The 22,586-nt window shown below is 40.1% G+C and overlaps 1 protein-coding gene across 1 annotated transcript in view; it reads right to left on the bottom strand.

Moving 5' to 3' along the window:
* Window positions 1-1,373, bottom strand: part of LOC124157021 (IDLSRF-like peptide) — a 90,447-nt gene extending 89,074 nt beyond the window's left edge. The window contains exon 1 of the mRNA XM_046531486.1: window positions 1,133-1,373. Coding sequence (XP_046387442.1) covers window positions 1,133-1,244 — 112 coding nt within the window. The 5' untranslated portion in view covers window positions 1,245-1,373. The remainder of the gene's footprint in view (window positions 1-1,132) is intronic.
* Between the last annotated feature and the right edge of the window lie 21,213 nt (window positions 1,374-22,586).

Genomic DNA, 22,586 nt, shown 5'->3' with positions numbered 1-22,586 from the left:
GTCACCGAGGCACCAGCGAATATCAGTCATAAGACCCAAGGACAAAATGTATTGATTTTAAAGTGAATTTCATTCCAGAGAAGAGAGTAATATTATCACATCATATGCAGATAAATGCAGCGTGATTTTAAGTCTAATTGTAATAGGAGGTCGTTACAACTACAACTGCACGAGGGGCATTCGGGTAGCCAGGAATTTCGTTCGGAGGGGGGTCCAAAATCAGGGGGAAAATTCTTGGAAAGCAGGGTTCTATGTAGCTAATGGGCTTTAAACTAATTTTAACACTTTCCATCATCAAATAAACTTCATTTGTCAAAGAAATATTTTGTAAATTCACGATTTTTCAATATTTTGTTTTCTTTCATGTAGGAATGTAATTTTGTTTTTATATTTTGTGGGGAGGGTGGTCCGGACCCCCCGAACCCCTCCCCCCCTGGATACGCCACTGACCAGGGGGAGAGTGCATTACAAGGATAAAAATTACCCTCCAATGTGTTTATATCCCAACGGTCGATTCCGAGCGTTTGGAAACGCGATCGCAATTTGATGCATTTGAAAATCGCCATCACTAGAGTAGCCCAAATGACGTAATTCACGAACGCAACAAATTTCGATCCCGCAGCTGACCGTTCGGAATTTCGGAATTAAACAGATGGGAACGCATCTCCACACTCCCGCCGAACACTAAATAAAGCATGAAAGAGGGGCAACGTCAGTCAAAAGGGGTGTCTCCAATCAATCTAAAGGGCCACGAGTGTGCCACGCGCTTCTGCGATCTCATATGGAGAGAGAGAGAGAGAGAAGGGCGGGTGACGTCAGAGGTCGCCATCGATCGGCCGGCGCCGCACCTGCCTGAGGTGACCTCATCCCCCCCCCCCCCCTCATCCCTCCAAAGAGAAGCCAGCGCAACACACGCACACATGCATTCCACATGAATATCGATTGGCATGGTAACCTGTTGGCATGGCGGCGACGGCGGTCGGCTGGGTGCCAGTGGCAACAGTTGCCCGCCGCGACAGGTGGCGGTTGGAGGAAACTCTCCCTTTTGGGCTTGCAACCGCGTTGCAATCACCATTTATCACGGGCGGTGGTGACGCCTACAACAGACTCTCTCACTAACTCACTCACTCACCGTTTCGCTTGGAGTGTCCGTAGAGTCTCGAGAGGTCAATGGCGAACGCCGAAGCAGTGACCAACAGCACCACCAGCAACATCGCACCGCCGCGCTGCACCATCATCACCATGCTCGTGTATTTATGCTGCACCACACTGATACGTAGGCACTCTTGAAACTGGCTCCGCTCTGCGTGTTGGTGAGTGGCGTTGTTGGCTCCCGTGCGCGCTCTCTCTCTCTCTCTCTCTCTCTCTCTCACTCTCCACTGACAGAGTCCCACTGCGCACGCGCCACTCACGGCGTTTTATAAAGATTAATGCGCGTGGGTGGAAGCGAGTGGGCGGGAGGACCTCAAAATCAATTGCCCCATTTGACTCGCCGCGGCCGACAGATGGCAGGCCAGTGCACATTACGCAACAGAGGAGATTCTCCGCAGTCGACCACTCAAGTTCTCCGAGCATTTCAGATCTCTTGCGTCCATCGGCCACCCGCGCCGCTGACGGCACAGCGACCCCAACGAATCAAATTACCTATATGCAGCAGCGAAATTCACATTGGAGATGATTCGACATGTGTCAACTTCTAGACGTTTCTATGCAATGCCAAGCGATTGCAAAGTTTCTTTGGAAAGTACCTATCGAGAATAAATGGATCGCCCTTCACACATCGCCGCGCGGCGGACGTTTTCAGAAACAGGTGAAAATGCTCCAAAAGTGTAATCGTGGGTAAATGGAGGGGAGGGAAGGCGGAATGCTTCCGCCAATCATCGCATCGCGAGGTAACAAGGCGATGCGAAGGGGAGAAATTGAATGAACTAAACATAAAACAGAGCCTGAAATCAGGCGAAATTAAAGAGAGAAATTTAGAAAAATATGTACGAAATAAAATGGAAAAGATGGCGTTCCAATTGGGAAATGTAAATGAGAGAAACAGTAAACTTACTAGTACAATCTGGAAATATGTGACGTAAATTCAATTTTTCAATCGAAAGAACAAAAAGATAATAAGTAAACATTTATTGCAATGCAGCCAAAATGGATTAAGTACTATTATATTGGAATAGAATATAAAGTTACTTCCACAAAAATAGATTCTTTTTTCAGTTGGATATAAGAAACTAACCAACACAGAAAAAAATCGAAGTATTCTGTTTTCAAGAAAATCAGTAGAAACACAACAAATAGAACCGTTCGAAAACGCACCATAATGACAAATAAATGTGAAAGTGCATTTCAATAGAAAAAAGAGAATATGCCTGCGAATATTTCAGCAAAAAACCACTCGCGTGTACCCTGCCGGTCAGGAGGTTGTAAATTGTATCTGGGGGCGCTGCATTCGAGTTTTAAGCGTGGTCACAATTCCGCCATCTTGGTTTGGCAATTTTCGGACTTAGTCTAAAACAGTGCACGTATAAAATCAAGTTTTTCTATTCATTTTATCGCCTATGATTTGTAAAATGAAAATGCAACAATTACTTCTTGATTGCCGGTTGAGTTTTCCGATCTTTCGTCATACTGATGTGTGTACTTAAGTATCCATATAGTCATATCATGTTGATAATATATCGTCGTGAACATACTTTCGTACCATTATTGCGACCGGTTCGCTATCGTAAAATTTCCATTGGCTGTAATCTTATTAATTACCAGTAGAAGTGCAGGGAGTGGATATTTTACTCTTGTAAAATGTTATTTTCGGCTAAGCTAGTTGCGCAGTGGAACCGTGGTGACTGACAATAATTTTTCCTTGGGAAAAGATATTCGAGGCATATTTTCATGACGCCTACTCATGATGATAGAAAAAAGGTTTAGTGTGTTCGTTTGCGAGAGTTTATTTTAACGTATCAGCGATCACGACCGAATATTTCACCAAATATTTTCGTCAAAGTAGGCGTGGCCATACTACCCAATCACCCCCATTCTTGCCACACTGCTCGCAACCAGTGGTCCCCCCTCCAGTATATTTACAACCCCCTTGCTGTCGGTAGACCATTACGGACGTAGCCACTCACTACTGCTGGATACGTCATCAGATGGTGACGAGCAGCCCAGTGGCGGCTCGTGAGTCAAATGCTATATCGGGGGGGCAAACTTCACCGGGTTCAACATTTTTGAATATTTTGTGTATTTTGGTGAGTTATTAAGGCTATCTAGGTATTATTTTTTTTAATTTCAAATAATAATATAATTTAAATATTTATAATAATAAAATATAAACCAAAACAAGAAGAGATGGTCGGATCGGATACCTCGGATCCAAATGTCCGCGGATATTGCCCTTCATCGGATCAAAAGTCGAGGAAGACACCGGATCTGGATCCGAAATTTTGAATAATAGCTTCAGTGAATGCAACGCCCCATAAAAGTGGAAAGACTTCCGATTCTATCTTCGAATGCGCCGTCGCATGAGATTCTTGTCCTACACATGAACAGTTTTATTTTAAAGCTCTCGCAGTGGTTACGTAGGAGAATTTCAGCCGTTGAAAATAAAAAAAGGCAAAATACGACTGGCATATACCGTGACTCTTCCCAAGAGATTGAACAATCATCGGGGGAATCTCAGCGTCAGGACTTTGAAAATGCATTTGGATCCGAAAATATCCGATTGGAAAGATCCAGCTCCGAAAATCAAGGATCCGATCCGAATCCGGATACGAGATAAAATCCTGGATCCGTCCATCCCTAAGAAACAAGGTATTCTGCAGCACTGCAACACCGAGATTATACGGCCGCCACGCCGCACAGTGGGCTGAAATCGAAAAAAGCTGGACAAAACCTCGAAAATGGTTTTTTTGAGTATGGAAGTTGAAACTTTGCACAGTTGTTGCCAACACATTAGTGCATTTTTTGACGCAAAATGTTTTTCATAGGTTGATTTTTTGTATAAAATACATAGCCTCAAAGTTGAACAAATTTGGCGCAAATTGCCCGCTTTGAATTTTTTTCGAAATTCAGCATGTTTAAACTAATGTCACACCTTTAGTAGTAATTCAATAGCAACAAAAATTTATAAAATTGTTAAACGGTTTGTTAGCATTGATTACCATCAACTTTCACGACTTAGTTGTTGTATTTGTGACCAAGCCGCGGACTGCGCGGCACGGTAGAAACATCGATTTTTATTTTGTTTGTTGCGAACGGTCGCAGATTATTTCTGTGGATGGAGACTCTAAAAGGCTTGATGCAATTACGATGTAAATATCTGAGAGCAACTCGGTGTCCTTCTTTTTGTATAGCCACACACGGGCAAAAATGTTACTGAAATTAGCGTCCGCCATTTTGTACTGCATCGACTATAAATATTACAAGAGAGTAAAGAAATCAGGTTATAACAAAAGGAAAATAAATGTAGTAATAATATATCATAGCTTTTATACAATAAATTTGCTTAAAATGATTCACTATCCAACACCCGTCGAGTACGGCAATTCCCGTGGCCAGCAGCAAGCTCCGGGCGGTGCCGCACGTTCGAAAAATCGATCTTAATTTCGGCGTCGCAGGTGGTCGCAGCTGCACTTCCGATTATCGTAATCTATATACTTTGTTGTATATGTGGTGTAAATATCTCGAGGTAACTCGGTGATCCTTTTTTTAAAATCCTACATAAACCCAAAAATTCGACGAAAAACAGGGTCCGCCATTTTGTATCGTATTGGTCACAAATACAACAACTAAGTCGTGAAAGTTGATGGTAATCAATGCTAACAAACCGTTTAACAATTTTATAAATTTTTGTTGCTATTGAATTACTACTAAAGGTGTGACATTAGTTTAAACATGCTGAATTTCGAAAAAAATTCAAAGCGGGCAATTTGCGCCAAATTTGTTCAACTTTGAGGCTATGTATTTTATACAAAAAATCAACCTATGAAAAACATTTTGCGTCAAAAAATGCACTAATGTGTTGGCAACAACTGTGCAAAGTTTCAACTTCCATACTCAAAAAAACCATTTTCGAGGTTTTGTCCAGCTTTTTTCGATTTCAGCCCACTGTGCGCCGGGCGGCGCCGAGATGTGAACTAACTACTAGTAGAGTAGATAGGTCGCTCTGCGCATGCTCGGGCGGCGTCACAAGACTAACATAAAGGCCGCCTTACACGGTGATCATTCGAATTAAATTCATTCGCCGGTTCCGCTATACACGGTGAATGATTTCGGCGAATCTTCCGCGCAGAAATGATGCGCACTGGTGCGACTATAGATAATGTATTTCGATTCTAACGATATTTCCGTCCATTTCTGACCACATGATTTGTTTTGGGAGTCGCAGACGATGGAAGGCTTTGTTTACATGTGCGCTTCAATATACTTTTGTATTGCTTTGACTTTCGGTGGGGTATGACGTACTAATTGTAAGTAATGAGAGGAATTAGAACGGTAATAACTGATGGCGGAAAACCACTTTAATAAATCGTGCGTTTTGTGATCCCGTAACGAAGTACATAATAAGTTGTTTTCGCTGCAGAGCAACGATGATTATGCTTCAAGATAGTGCGCTCTAGAACATTATCGTAAGGAAACTTACTCTTCAAGTGCCTACCCGAAGACTTTTCCCTTCCGATTCAGTGAATTATAAAGTACGTGAAAAAATAATTTGGGGTAAAACTGCACGTTGTTTCTCGCTCAGAAAAATCCTACCTTTTGGAGACGAGTCACGTATTGACGCCGCAGCGCCCAGCTCCAATAAAAAAAGCGCAATAAGCATAAAGCAAAGTCTCCACAAGGGTGAAGTCCGGTCGACAATGATTTTTTATGTTTGGGGTCCCTTCGAGTGCACAGCCTAATTGTTGCTGCTACATGAGCGCCACACCGTATTCTTCTTTTTCCATTACCACAATCACAGCAATATGTCAATATGCTGCCTCATACGATGCCATTCGCTCTAAGTATATTCTAAATAATTTACCTACCCGTCCTAATTTAGCCACGTATCACAATTGATTCAATTCTTAAGTCGTTAACTGAGCTCGCTTCCCTTTCAACGTCGGCATCAGCACACTAAACTCTAAATCATCTTCTAAATATGACACAACATCCCGAAATCCTCTATCCAGAATCAAAATGTCACCCTTTTTCAAGAAACTTTTCATTGGATATGCCGATTGCAAGTTTGATTTTAGATAATCAATTTGATTGGCCAAAAAAGGTCCGGGCATATAAACCACAACCCATCAAGGGTAAAAATAGGGAATGGTTACAAAGGGGAACTAGTAATGTTCATGTTTCCGGTTTGCAGCTTGAACAGAAAAACTATCAGCCCTTGAGTAACTGACCTAACATCCGAATTTCTCGTCGACGTTACTCAATTACCTGGTCCCATGACAAACCAGTAAAAGTTCGCGGACAGTCAGTTGTCTGGAAAATGGAAGACACAAAGTTTCGCCGTCAAACTGCGGTTAGATAAATCTGTCACTTTGTCCACGAATAGACGAATATTAGAAACATGCTGGGAAATAATTATGCAATAAATACGGAAAGTGGTAATTTCATAGGTAGAAACCGCTTATCATGTAGATAATCTTTACAGACCTCATTTTAGAAAGGAATGATCAACCTTCTCTCACATGCAATCTATTTTCTACGGTAACAGGATGGAGATAATTTGTAGTGGTATATCCACAAATGAAACGACACTTGTGTGTAGATACAACGCGGGGAAAACTCAAATCGAACTCATTTTATTAATCTATATTCTGAAATTCCGGCAGTTTTTGGAGGCCATGAAGCCATTTTCGGCACCACTATCCATTTAATTCCGTTCCTGTGGTGGGCGCCTTATTCGGTAGAATACTATAATAAATAAAAAGGGGTGTTATGGAGGGCCAGAGCATAGAGCCAAATGGCCAAAATCGCATATTTTTAATCGCATTTTTTCGCGATGTTCCACCACCTAAAAATTATTTTTTTAATACCCCAGCCGAGAGGTATTAAAAAACACCTTCAGAACAAGTTTTTTCTTTTTGGCCCTCTCAAACATATTTTATAAAAACATGCGTAGAAATTTCCTAATCAACGCCACATCTTCATGTCCCGCTCAAAGTTCTTGAAAACAATAGGAAATATGCTCCATTTCATAAGGTTTCAAATGCCGCAAACTGCATTAAAAAATATGCCTTCTTGACCGAGATATTAAAAAAAGAGTGAAAATCGTATTTTCGATATAGCCGGCCCTGATGGGCCTCTAGCGGACTGGAAATGTGGGGAGGTTTGTCCTATTTGATCCCAAATCGCGCACACCAAGTACGAGAAAAATCCCGGAGGGGGGACTTTTCACCCTCTTTTCACCGGCTATGCCCTTTTCGTTTGAACAGATTAATGAAAAATGTTTAAAAACGATTTATGAAAACCACAAAATCACTCGTTAACGTATATCAGCCTCCATACGTAATATCACTAACAAGTATTCACACCACCAAGTCGGTATGGAAGTTAATGAACGCCCTAAACGACGATGTACAACGACTGCTCCTGCCATACATAGAAAATGTCCGGGTAGGAGGGGTTCATTATGAAGGATTTCGTATATGATCATTCTCTCTAGAATTTAGATAGGAAGAGGAATTGAGACCGCCCTGACTTTCCCACCGCTATCACGCCAATGGCATTAAGCTATAACCATTATTACATTGAAAGAACGTTACGAAAATACACGCTCGCAAATGCGGATGAGTTGATCTTTACCATTAAGTTCTTAATGTACTATGTGAAACTATCGAAACCGTAAATATATGGAAAGTGATAAGCAACACAAAATCAGCAATCCGATTGAATTCTAACTAACAACTCAGCCATCCACTTAAAAGTGCAGCAAATTATCTCATTATCAATATCAATAATGATAATTTTGATGCTTTCAACACTGTCATGGAGATCAGTTAGCGACCGATTTTGGCGTCCTTTAATTGCGCTGCTATTTTGATGAAAAAATCACATCTCAAATACCGAGATTTTACAAATGCCTATTACTTTTTTCGATTCTTCCCACCCTACTGATACAACCTGTAAAAAAATTACGAACATTATCATAAAATAGCCCGCATGACTTTTTCAAAATAATTTTATCCCATGAATTGTTCCACCGCTAGTAAAACATTTTCGTACTCACGTAAATGGCCATCCGAAGAGTTTTTATGTTTCTTTCATAGTCTCCTTCGCACTGTCTTCTTACACCAACTCCGTAACTGCTGAGGAAGAAGGTGATCTTGGCGAAGAGGGTTGGTTTGTTTATCAGCTGTCTAATCGAGAAATAAGTTGCTTGAAATGACACCAAGATTCCTGACGGTTAGACTAGAGAGGGGTAAGACTTGATAGGAGGCGGAGTAGGGCTGTTACTGAGGCCGTCGAATTAAGGCAGGCGCGACGTCAAATAGCCATGAATACTGCCCAATTTTACGTCGCGGAGCAGACTCTTACGAGAGGCAATGGAATAATGTAATACTTGCGTGAAATGATGATAATCTTGCGGATGACGTCTTTGAATGACCTTTGAAGCAGATTTTCCCCCTCCCACAATGGGATGATTTTTCTAGAAGGTCTATGCGCGAAAACGGTTGGAAAAATTGCATCGTGACCCTCGCGTAAGGATACTGTTTTCCGCTAAAGTTATTCCGCGAAGACTTTAAATTAAAATTCGTTCTTCCGCGTAACAAATCAATTTTCTAATCGCACCTAAACGTATTATTAAATTAATAAGCAACATCAAATATTAAAATGAATAGATTTTAATATTTTATAAGTTATTTATTTTATGTTGTCGCTTTCTTTGAACTGTTTTTTTTTTTAATTTATCAGAACTATTTATTGCGGCGGCCAGTCGTCACGTGACACTCAAAGAGGCCCACGATGCGTCCCTTGAAAATCTTTCATCAGTCTGGCGGCACTTGCATGGAGAAGGCATATTTCCAATCTCATCATCTCCACACAGAATCGGCGTTCCTAGGAATTTAAATACGCAACGTGTTAAGAGGTGAGTGCTCCCAAAAAGTTAACAGCTTGCATATTCTACAACGTGTTTTTCATTTTAAACTGAGAATGGCTGAGTTATGAAGATTATTTTTCCTCGTAACTTTATAATCTTCGGACTTTCCTCGTAACTAATACAATGTCCTCACTTCCATCTACCGAATACATATAATGAATTACGGTTTCGGGTCTGAAAAATCTACCCTACTGTGGCATTTTGCCTCCTAAACACTGCAGAGAAATATATGGTAGCGTGGGTGACTACTAATAGCGCTTGGTTCACTAATAGGCAAGACATTTTTTTAAATTCTCAGTCGGTAGGGATCGAATTCCAATAACTTTCTTTAATTCCGTTAATTCTATCTGAAAAATTTATCAATATGGCTCACCCAGATATTCTCGCATATTTTAATCCTCTTTCTAGTGATAATATTTATAGTGTGACAAGAGGTTTACAAAGGATAGTAATTGTTTTAATCGAGCACTAAGTCGAGGCGAAATTTAATTTGTTATTTTTCTTTCTTTACAGCAATGCAAATCCGTTGTCGCTGTCGATTTCGTGTAGTGAAATCAGATTTTGCTGGAAATCCTTACAAGGTCACATGGGAGAGGTGTGCTGATTAAGATATGGTAAGTCAGTCAAATTTTCGTTCATTTTAATTTTATATTTCATCATATTAATCATTCATTTAATTTGGTGATTCATTCGCTTCCTTTAGCATTTGCTTCATTTACATTTTGCTTTTACTTCGCATTGTCTCAATGCACTCGCAAAGTAGAACTACTTACTGACGTAGTGACGTATTTGGTGATTCACGGGCATTGTAAACTTTTTCTCGACGTAGATTTCTCTGTCTGCTTTGTTCCTGGCATTAGGTAGGGTCATGTATCATAAGAACATTCTAGACACCTTTTTAGAATTATGTTTTAATCATAAACGAATGATAAGCATGTTTCAGCTTCACAGTAATACGTCAATAGTCGTCTTGTTAATCCATTGCGAGGATTCACAGTTTTGTTCAGCTTCATTCAGATAAATAGGTTTACCTATTGCCATGAATAATCATCATTATAGCTTAATTTTAATGACTTTCGTACTGCGATTTACCCAGCTTACTTGTGCCCTTTGCCTCCGATACACCATTCTTGCTTCTATCTATTTCTCAGCTTGAGTGATGCGTCTTTCTTTGAGCTCATACTTGTTTTTGACACAATAGACCAGTTCAGGACTTTCTTTTATCGTCGATTTTTATAAAAGCACCGACACATTTTTCCGTTTACAACCCGTCGTCCACTTATCGAGCAATTCTCAGTGAAAAATCGAAGGCGTCGAGACTTAGGCAGAAAATTTGATACCGTCACAAATTAATGCGGTGCGAGTCACCGCCCCTAGATACTCCCAAGCATCTCTCGCGTAACAAGCGAAGTTCATTGCCGCTCATTTTATTTATTTGTTCCGACGATAACACTTTTATCACTAGAATGAAAACAGTAGAAATATAGTAAGATGCGGATCAGCAGTGGCGGATCCAGAATAGGGGAAAATGGGGGAGGCTAAGTGGGGGTTAGCCGACCAGCAGTAGTGGGGGTCCGAAAAAAATTACTATTCTAACTAGTGTGAATTGGACACCCAAGGGGGGGGCCTTAGCCTCTTAGTCCCCCCATAGATTCGCCACTGTGCGTACAATTAAAAAATAACTGCTCACAAAATAAATACAACGATTATTAGTCTAGGAAGGTTAGGCTATTATTATAAGAGAGCAACTAGACGGTTCCCTAGTTAGAAATGCTTTCCCTCTCTGATCGGTTCTGATTTCTCAGAGATGTAATGGCATCACCAACTCATGATATGTGGGCGGTACCTTCTCGTATCTTTTCATTTTAAACAGAGAATGGCTGAATGAAGAAGATCATTTTTCCTCGTAACTAATCTCCCCACTTCATCAACCGAATTCTCATAATGAATTGCGGTTTCTTGTCTGAGTAATCGACCATGTAGTGAAATTTTTCCTTCTGAGGGCTGCAGCGAAATACTTAGCGGCGTGGGTCTCTAGTGCTTGGTACACTGTTGGGCAGTCCAGGCTCTCCTTTCCCTTTGTGATATTCTTTTCAATTTCTCAGTCGGTAGGCATTAAAGTCAAATAACGGTCTTAAGAGCCGTTTATTTTTACTTGCCCAATGCATGATTTTAGTTTACTTCGACTGACTTGCGCACTACGACCCAGCCTGTTCTCGTATTTCTCATCATGGCAATGAACTTACTTCCTTGTTATCATACACATGAGTAGGGTTCCTTTCCCCCTAATTAGGCGTGAAAATGCTTAAGACCTCTTACCCCTGCTGCCTAAGGGAATAGGAGGCAATCTATAAGGATATCTGTAAGAAAAAGAAATTCTTGATCCTGATATAAATTCATTGATCTAGGACACGTCACAAAATACCAAGTTCACTTCTACATTTATGAAAGGATGCACAATAGTTTCCACTCATTATTAGCATGTTTACACTAGCATTAGCACAGGTCAACATTGACTAAAGATAATGACTCGTCATTTTCATTTGTTACAAAATATGATTTTGTTTACTTTTTATTTCTTTTATCTCGAATATCTGAAATTATAACTATGCCGAACCAACCGCAACTCAAATTTCGTTAATTCAATAAATGCTCGCATAACTTTAGTTTTGAATGACATGTCAAATGAATGTCGTTTCAAAATCTTGAAGGGGAAGTTCCATGACTTAAGGGATGTTATATGGAATGTGAGCTGAGGGTTGGTGGTATTATGACAGGGGAGACATTAGAGGTCTGGATTTGATCCTGTGAAACCAATCAGGACTTTTGTCTGCGAAAACACTTGTGGTGGTAGATCGGTTACTCTGCGATTTTTTTCCATTGACCTCCCACATATGGTCTAGACTACGAGCAGACTTTTATGCACTATGTATTAGGCGCAGCTTCCCCCTTTTACTTCTTCTCAGTACCTACTCTTCTACATCTGTATACTACGCAGCAAGCCGCGTCAATAAGCGTGTGGCAGGGGGTGTTAGGACACCAGCCGTTAACGAATATAAAGGAAATGCTGTAACGAAGTTCTACCCATAATTTATTACCTTCTTTTATCATGCGGGAGGAAAACAAATTCAGTTATTCATCCATTCGAAAACATTTCTCTTATTATCGCTTCTGAGGGACCTGGAAATATATTGTCGTTCTAATATGATTTTCTCCGAGTCTTCCTCTTCTTGTCGTGCCTGTTTTCCAAAGCGGAAAAATGTCGAGCGAATTATGCCTACTATCTGTGGCCTGCCGCAACTAGACATTTACTTTTGAAGCCAATTGTACGGTAGTGAGTCGATTGTTCAGTCATCCTTTTCTCCTAAGGTTTTATTCATACCTGTCGCCATATTAATGCAAGCGTAAAAAACCCAAATTTAATAAAACATGTTTATTTTTTTAAGTTTCCCGCTGATTTTAACCATTGGCTTTGACTTGCAATCGTGAAATGCCTACCTTTTATTTTTAGCATCAGTCCTCCTTAAAGTTACATGTATTTCTCCTTAAACAATTTAAAAAGTTAATTAGCATACATACAAAAATAATTTTGGAACTATTCTTGACCTCAGAGTCTATTGTCTGAAGGAGGGATCACCTTCAGAAATACAGTCGTAATTCTGTGCATATTTCTGCGAAACAAGAAATGCCTTCCAGATGAACTTTTGATACATTAGAAACACACAATAAATATAAACTAAAAATTGAATTAACAGTAAAAAAAGGAATTTGGTTTGAAAATACTTCTATTAGATATCCCGTATAATATTTTTTTTAGAATACAGCCAAGTTCACTCGCTTAAGGATGGTATATTTGTTGTTACTCTCGTAGTCGTATACATGTTGTTACTCTCTTTGATTGTTTTTCGCAAACTAGTGGAACTTTTTGGTCCCAAGAAAAGAAAACTGCCTTTAAAAAAATAACATTTGGTTTGGGCAATACATATGAAGTATTTGTTCGTCGATAGTGTTATTGGGGCTCATCCAAGACTTTTGGACTAACTATACCACCTCGAAGGTAGAAAACCTTAGCACCTAATAGATTTATCAGTGTCTCAGGGGTAGTAGGTACCCGCAGTTTAACAATTACAGGAAAAGAGAGTGAAAGGCCATCTGCTCCGGCTGCAGGAGCAAGTGTGATTGCTCTTACAGCTGTATGTGTTCGTTTGAGCGAATTTTTAAATGCACTAGCCCAGCTCAACATACCATAATTTACCCAAGAATATACGAAAGCATAATAAATATTGTAAATTACATTTAAAGAACACTTATTACGAATCAAGTAGCGTTTCATTCTACAAATTTTCAAACTATTTGCAATATTATTTGCATAATGCTTCCATTTTAGATGCTCATCAATTGCTAAACCATGGCATTTGTATTCCTCAACTCGGACCAGTGTGAAACTGTCAGCATGTCATTTTAGTAGGCTTGAAAGAACGGTACACAACATTAATCAATGAGCAAGCTGTTATATAAATTTAAACATAATTTGTGTTTTCTCGCTTAGTTTAAGTTTGTTCGATGTAAATCATTGGTTGATATCGTTTATATCACATTTTATGTATTGCTGTACATCAATCCAGTTCACACTTTTGTAAAGGCCGCTACACACGGCGAATGATTTCATTCGCATGATCAGTCAGCTTGATCATGCGCATGATCATTCACCGTGTTTGACGGAACAATACGCGAATGAACATTCATGCGCATGATCATTCAGTGAAAATTAGAACATGTTTTATTTTGCTCGCATGTTCCTGTGAATGATCACGTGATCATTCAGCATCATCATCCGCATGATCATTCACCGTGTATAGCGGCCTTAAAACAGGACTAGGTTATCCGCAAAGGCGGTTAGTTTACCACTAAAATTTAGATTACACAGATGATTGATTTATAATAAAAATCATATTGGACCTAACGCTGACCCTTGAGCCACTCCAGAACAAATATTTTCGGAACTTCTATGGCTATTGCAGTACCTTAAAAACTTTATGCGCGTAGTCAGGAAACTTTCGAAATTACTTTATAGAAATGCTACGAATTTCTGCCAGATGTCGTTTATCCAAAAACATCTTGTATTTTATTGTAGCAAAGGTGCAATGTTCAATATGATAATTTCATACCAGAATTTAGTTGATCTGGACGGGCGGCTTTTTTAAAGATTGGCTATTGGCAATTTTTAATACATCAGGCGTGGAGACTGGTTCCAAAAAGGAGTTTAGGCTGAGATGATTTTTACTATTTGATGAATTATCAATCATTGAATTATTTTTTACAAATGGATACAATTTAGGAGACTCAAATGTCCTTGTGAACTCCTTCTTGAAGTCAATATCAATAATAATTGAGTCATTTAAGGTTCGATTTCCTTGTATTAGTTCATGCATCCGAAGTTTGTTTCGCTCCCGTTAATTCCTTGAAGATACTCCACTGTTTCTTTTTATTTCGATTTACTTTGTCCAATTATTCCATGTAATATGAGTTAGCCGCATTACGGACACATATACACAGTTTATTTCTTTTCTTTACGTACTCTTTTCTCAAGCCGTTATTGTGCGGGTGATGACGTAGTTTTTGAAAAAGATTTTTTTTACCCGCAACTCTGCTCATCGAGGAGTCAGTGATCCAGGGCTTTAATTTTACGGCACGTTCATTCCTGACCATGCTCAAGGCTCATTTACACATGTTAACAGTATGTTTGAAAGTGTAGTCAAAGTTTAGGAAATTACATGTTCTTCATACAATACTTCCCAAGAATTTTGCAGTAGAATAAACGGGAATCTTGCGGCAGGGAAAACAAAAATTTTTACTACCAGAATTTTTAAAAAGTTGTTTTTACAATAACAAAATTAACATTCTGCAATAATAACTAAAATATTCGTTATCTTAAGTCATTATCTTTTCAAAATTTAGTAATAGAATATGCGTGTTTTTCGTTTACGTTTTCTAAAGGGGAGCACCTACTCAATCACTGCAGTTGTGCGCCCCCTAACCGTAGCCGTAGTTGTGAAATGAGGGAGTAGAGGAGTAGTTTACGCTTGCGCGCCCGCCCGGCCCCCTACTACCCCTCCTAACCCACGTGGCTTACCGGCCTACCAATGCGCATGATCGCTTAAGCATCCACCTACCACGCCGACTCCACTGTCATTCGGTTAGTGGCGTGCTATTGAATCCTTCATATTCGTTGTTTATTGTTTCCAATAGTTTTATTGATGAGGTAGTTTCGCTCAGATGTGTTACGTGTATTATTCTAATGTGTTAGTTACCAGTGACCGAAATGTCGAAAAAGTTGTCGGGAGCTCAACGGCGAAAATTAAATAAGGAAAGTGAACTGCCTAACTTGAAGAATGGATTTTATGTCGCCTTGATCCATCTTCACTGTACATTAGTTTTAACATGCTGAACTTCGAAAAAAATTCAATGCGGGTAATTTTTGCGAAATTTTTTCAACATTGAGGCTAAGTTTAAAAATGTAACCCACAAAACGGTGCGTCAAAAATGCACCAATGCATTGACAAAAACTATGCAAAGTTTCGAAATCCGTAGTCAAAAAAATCATTTTGGGGGTTTTGTCCAACATTTTTCGATTTCAGCCCACTGTGGGGCGTCCCAAAAGAAATTCGAAAACTTTCAAAATGAGGACCACCCTAGTGTTACAGCCATACACGTATGCAACACGCACAGTCAATCTGTGAGCCGGGTCACCGGGTCCCAGGGCGTTATAACGACTTTAAGGCCCGTCTTGAGCATTTGCCTGACGAAGATCGCCTCAAGCAATTCGAAATTTCATAGTCGCCAAACAATACTGTGTCAAGTCATTGTTGAATGAGACGAGCTTGATCAAACTCATCTTGTAATAAGGCGAGCTTTCTGCTTTGTCCGTTGTCCGCTTTCATAGTCGCGCCTTATTGTAAACAAGCAAATGCTCAAGTACGGCTGTATTCATAGTCGCCCAAGATCGTCTCGTTTATCAAATAATACCACGAATAACCCCGTATTGAGCAAATTCTCCTTCAAGTTTTTGTTACGTTACCCGCTGGGATCCGGACAGTGAAGGAACGTGAGTCAAATGTTCGGGTAGGGGCACACTCCACCGGGGGGTTGAAAATTTTTTCATGTTTTTTGTATTTTAGTGAGTTTTTAAGGAAATATAGGTATTAAATTAGTGACGCCGTATGTTCCGTTTTTTCAACAAAAATACCTAGTTTTCCTAATAAAGCTTGATTAAAATATACTATTAGATATACTAAAGCTTAAATATACTATTCGCATGTATCAATTTACTTAATACGTAACGGTCTTTTGACACTTCTTCACATAGGTTTTGAATTCTTAATCTGTGCGCACCACCAACTCTTATGTCAAATTTGCCTAACAAGGCATACTCAATGAAAGCATTAATATTTTTTCACTCAATTTATGCTTTTTGACTTTATCATTTAAATTTTTTAAATCCGAGTCACCATCCACCGTCCATGAACGGTCTGTAACTCCCATTACCAAACAAGGATAGAAAAAAAAGAATGTTTAACTTTACACCCACACAACCAATCAGCATAGTTATGCAAATTATTGGAAAATTTCCGAACGAAACTGTTTCGTGCTTTAGAGGACTTTTGTTGTTTATTTATATTTAGTATAGGCCTAGGGGAGCCTAAATTCTTGAGCTCGATCCTACGTTCCAGGTCCTTAATTCCATTACTAATAATAAAATTCACATCGTTGGAAACAGACGAGACCATTATGACTTACTAATACACACAAAAATCACTAAACATCACTAACTCGATTAAATCAACTACAAATAGGCCTATGTAGTACATAACAATATCACTCATTCTATAAAACAATATACACATATTAAATCAACTGGTCACCAAAGCAAAGTATTCCGCAACACTGCAACACCAAGATCATAGAGTTTACATTACTAAGGAGGCCCCACTAGGTGGCAGTAGCAGTCATAATTTGAACACGGGTCCCGCGCATTAATTCAAGCTCCAACTTTTGCCACTTGTGGCGCGACCGACACTACTATTCCTTTCATTTGGCTTGTTGTCAGTGGCGGCTTATGAGTGAGCGGCTGTTATCATCCTCTGTGAGCCGAGAATTTCACCGATTTTGGTGTTTTTTTTAGTATTTCTCCACCAGTAAGATATTTACGAAATATCATGGGTAAATCTCGGTGTTTTGTGCCCGGATGCAGCTCCGGCTACGATTGGGAGCTGAGGGAAAATAAGCGGTTGGAGATACAGGACCATAGCAAGAATTTTTATCATACATATGATAAACATTCTTGCTATGGTCCTAATACCGGATCTGACCCGTCCCCAAGTGTGCCTAAGTGGTCTGGTAATGATGTCAACGAGTGCTCTTCTTTATGAGCTGCGCAGGAATCATTCTTAATTCTCTAAAACATAGGTGCCGGAAGTTTAAAGACATGGTTGATATCTATGGGCCCTCAAACTTAATTCAGGCTAGGGAAAGTTAACAGCGTTTCCTTACCCACTTATTCTTCCCTTCTCTCAACGTGAATTAGCGTACCGATTTTGTGATTACGTACATTTTCACCTCCAGGAAACTACATAAACTCACGGTGATAGTTATATTTTCGTGGGCAGTTGACACGAACTTTATTTTTTAGCAATGAACGATTGAGACATGGATTCAAATTCGCCGCAAAGCGTGCCTCTCGCGGCCATATTAGGGTGCCTTTACAGCTCCGCGTTGCGTCGACGCCACGAGAGCTCCCGCTCCGCCAGCAAATTTTGCCCTTCACAGCTCTGCGTTGCGAAACGTGGATTCAAATTCGCCGCGTAGCGTGCCTCTTGTGGGCGTGTATTGCTTGGGAACAACCGGGGCTCGCTACATCAGCGCCGCTATTTGATGCGATCGGTGGGAATCACAGGAACCAAGGGAGTGGAGAATCCTGTGTAGAGTATTTATGACCAAGATTATACGGTCGCCGGGCGGCGCGGCGATGTCAACTCACTAGATACGTCGTTCTGCGCATGCTCCAGCGGCGTCCTAAGACTTCCATAAGGCACAAGCTTAGACGCGTAGCATAGCACCAGCAGCCCCCACCACTACCACTCTTCATATAACTACACGGTGATGGATTGGAACGTTATGGCCAGCCACCACGGCTGCGGAAAATAATAAATACGAACTTCTCGCCCTATTTTTGCTTGTTTTTCCTACATTTTCGATGCATGCGATTGAAAAAACACTCTGGTTCATTAGATGTACTATTATAATTGAACGGGTATTTATTTTTTGCCCTTTTCAAATCTTTGGAAGGGGTGCCGTCCGAGAAATAAAGTGCATTGAAGAATAAATTAGAAAAGGAGTGGTGAATATTTTCCTAAAAAGAAGGTTTAAGGACGTAAAACTGCATGTGGTTCGTATCCTTTGGGTTATACCATATATTGAGGCCTATTACGAACGGCTCACCGCCTGCGGTGTCATACCGCCCGGAAGCGCGTTCACCGCCCCCGAGCGATTACGAGTGGCCGCCGGTCGGTGTCACACCACGAAGTCAAGGGGGTCGATGTGGTACCACGGCCAGCTACCCCAGTGGTCTGATACCGACCCCTAATGGCGGACGTTTGTTTACCTTTTTCAGGTCGAGCTGGCGTTTTTTAAACAAAATATCCAACGATAGACTCGGAAGCCCTCATGTTTTGTGGTATTTATAATATTAATATCAGAGTAAACGCTTAAAATATAAAACTGGAGCAGTTGAACAAAAAAATGTAATATACATAACTTCGTTGTGGCAGTCAGAGCGACGGCCGTTGGAGATGGATACGTTGTTTGTAAGTTGATGTTCTCGACAGCGCCTTATTCATTTATTTAATTAGAACAATTTTGATGTTTTTTAATGGCCGCTATAGGTATACCCGACGGCAGCGCCACGTACGGCTAATATTGGTACTGCTTCCAATTTCTAATTGCCTGATTAGGAAATTATTTTATAAAAAAAACAATAAAAGCCCTGGGTTTTATGCAACCTGCACATGAAAATACCACGGGCTTCAAAAGGTTGAAGAGTCAACTTTACGTAAATAAATCGCTTACTTGAGCAATTGAGTGGCTATTTATAGTAACAATGATGAAGATGCATTTCCCAGTTGGGTCATTAGTTTCATTGCACTTTCTTCTAACTGGCCTATCTTTTACAGCCTCTTTTAACTCCTAAGAAAAAATAACCCTCACAGTTTTTATTGAGGAAATCTCTTAGAGCAACATTTTCTATTTTTCGAGTATTATTACAGCCTTTATAAATGGTTCTGTTAGATCATAGTTGAACTGTTCTTTATCTACCTTGATTGTCTTTGATTTACCTAAAGAGTCTATCAGTGAAATCTGTCGTGCCGATGGTCCAGCTTCATGGTACTCCTTGCTTTTGAGAAGAACTGTGGCTAGGTGCTTCTGTCAGGAATCCTCATGATGCAATCAATTCTTGCATTGCAGAATTTGTATATTACAATTTGGTTTTGTGTGTCAAAAACATAAAATCCATCGCCAGCATACTCGTAAACACGTTACCGAATCTCGGCATTCCAAACGGCAAAAAATCACACTTAGCGACATGAATATCACATTTAACCCACGTGTTAACCACTTATCGTCAACAAAAATTTAGATATTTTCTGCAAACGAATTTTGGACGCAACGGAGGACTGCCGTAAAACGAGCTTCGAAAATTGTTGAGCACGGTGACCATCTTGTAAAGATTGTTTTCATTACGAATTAAAATACTCGATCTAAGTTGAAATTATCGCAGGACGTGTGCATTTGATTCCAAATATGCCACCATACCACTTTCTTTGCACGCAGTCAGGGGTAAGGGGCTCCCAAAGATCAACAGTACCAGCCGCGGCCACAGAGTATATTCTGTGTCACGGCCCTCATCGAATTCGCTACGAGGGAGGAGTTATTTGTCGGAACTTTCTTTGTGGCCAATTCTTGCCCTATCAATCGCTGCTGCTGAATTAATCCTTTGTGCTAGGGAGGTGTTGCTATGAGGTATAAAAGCCTAAACTTGGGTACCCTATCGAATCGTTCTCGCAGTCAGGGAGGTTCGCGTAGCGGCCGGCTCCAATGAGCATCGGGGACTAGCGGTCACCCTTCCTGAATGCACCTGTGTCTTATTCAACATACTTACTATCGGTCGCTTTGGGAGCTCTTCTTCATGACACTTGTCGAAACAATCAATGTTTAGTTCGATGGAAAAAAGAACTTAACGGTGGCGTAGCGATATCGATGACAACGCTTCGAGTGAGAGTTTTTGGAATGAGGAAATTTGGTGGTGTCAAGAGCCCATAGTTTAGATTCATGGCTTCAACTTTATTCGCGGATTTGTTTAAAAAAAAAAACAGAAGCGCTTTTTGGTTGTTTGAAATTTAAAAAGTAGCGAAATGATGAAAAATCCTTTCAAAATCGTGGAAAAAATTGCAGAAAAAGTATTGAAATTCTCGTAAATACTGAAAAAGTGCCAAAATTCGCAAAAAATTGCAAAATTTAGCGTTCGCGAAAACAAAGGAGCCCTCCCTATAAAATTTGTACCACCATGGCTTGTCCCCCACCTAGTTTTGAGGGTAAGCCGTTTATTGTGGGCAGACTGTTTTTCTGTGATTGTGTATACGTGTATAAACTCAATCAATGGATGTAATAAATCACTTTGAATATCGAATAAATACTGCCGCATCTGCAAAGAGCATTGGTAAAGCTGATTGCTATCCATATTATTATTTCATTTAATATTTTGATTGTGATTTCCGAATAACAGATAGTCAGCATGCTCTGATATATATAATTTTACACCAAGGCAAATAATGCAGAGGTTAAATTTATAAAATATAGTCAGCCCAGTCAACACAACAATAGGGTAGTTTCCTTCATCAAAGAAAACGAAAGGCATTGATTGCGATTCGTTACCCGCCATTACTGTATTCATAATATACAAATTATTTCGTTTTCAGAAATACCGGTTTAGACGAATGGCAATGGTCCATTTTTATCCTCATTTGAAAACGGCCAGATTGGCGCCCACGCAATGCCACTCCACGTGATGTCACAGGGACCTAGTTTCTACACGAGAAGATAGGAGTTATACGTCGTCTAAGGTTACCATTGCATGCATGAGGCGCAGAGCTCAGGGAAACATGTCTTAATAATCACTTATTAAAACTTGCTAAGGTCGGAAAGTTTTCTTCGTTAGATAAGGTATTAATAATCCTTATTTAAGCCAAGCGCTACCAGCTAGCAGGGTACTCAGCTACCCGCTAGCAGCCTGCGTCGCATCAGCGCTCAAGCCTCCCTCAAGGTCACCTCACAGGGCGGCAGCGGGAACGAGAAATACGTCACGCGGAGAGACTTCCCGGCATTCATACTTACCCGTCGCGTTTTCGCGCGCTTGAAAATTTTCACATTTCATTAAATCGCGAAAAATAGATATCGTCATTTAAAAATCTAAAAGCGTGAAATACGTACTCCAGGAGTAATAATCTTTCGATTTAGGCAATAAAAAAATAATAGGAAACCACCCTATTGCGCCATAATGTGGCCATAGTGGGTTGCCATTATGGCCCCACAATGGTTTTCACCCCCGGCCATAGTGTGGCTTAAGTATGGATCACTGTCTTTATATGAATAGGGAACTTGCATATATTTCAGATATAATCAATAGCCCCAAAATTATATAAAAATATATGTTTGCATACCTCAGTGAAATTTATTTTATTATTTTATGACGTGTTCCAGTTTCTCCATATTTCCGGTGCAACCGCGTCGGTTTGTTGGTTGTATGTAATTTCACATGTTAATGGCCACACTGTGGTTTCCTGTGGCAACTATGGCTATGGCTAGCTACAGCTTGCCATATTATGGCCAGACTGTGGTTACCATGCGGCAAGCCATAGTAGTAGTTTATAGTTTGGCTTGCCAAGAATGCACAACTATGGTCATACTGGATCGTCTCAGGAAGGCCACAGATTGGCAAACCAAACATTTGTAAACATTTTCATATTACAGTTGCTATTGATACAGGTTAGTTGATAAGTTATTAAAATGGAAGTTGGTTGATTCAATAGGGAAATTGCATACTTTTTATAAACAGTATGCTGATATACTACAGTAAACACTTAGTACCGCCATATACTTTTTCCGCTAAAAATTCAGTTTATACACTAGAAAATGACTCCCAAAAGTCTCCCGAGTTTCGCGGGCTAAAAAATACCGCCCCCACTAATCTTAGGCCGTGACGTCATAGTTCAGTAGGAGTCCAAGATCCAAGCCCAGTAACTGCAGGTTTGGAAGAGCCACGTTGCTTTTAAAGGAGAACATGGGTGAAATAAGGAAAAATTACAAGTGGTGCATTGTTCCTCTGTGCAATAACACCCCAGAAAAAAATTTCGTCTGAAATTTGAAGAAAAGCCTCGATGCA

The sequence above is a fragment of the Ischnura elegans genome, chromosome 4 (genome assembly GCF_921293095.1).
Source record: "Ischnura elegans chromosome 4, ioIscEleg1.1, whole genome shotgun sequence".
Lineage (NCBI taxonomy): Eukaryota > Metazoa > Arthropoda > Insecta > Odonata > Coenagrionidae > Ischnura > Ischnura elegans.
This window is presented reverse-complemented; position numbering and strand designations above follow the sequence as displayed.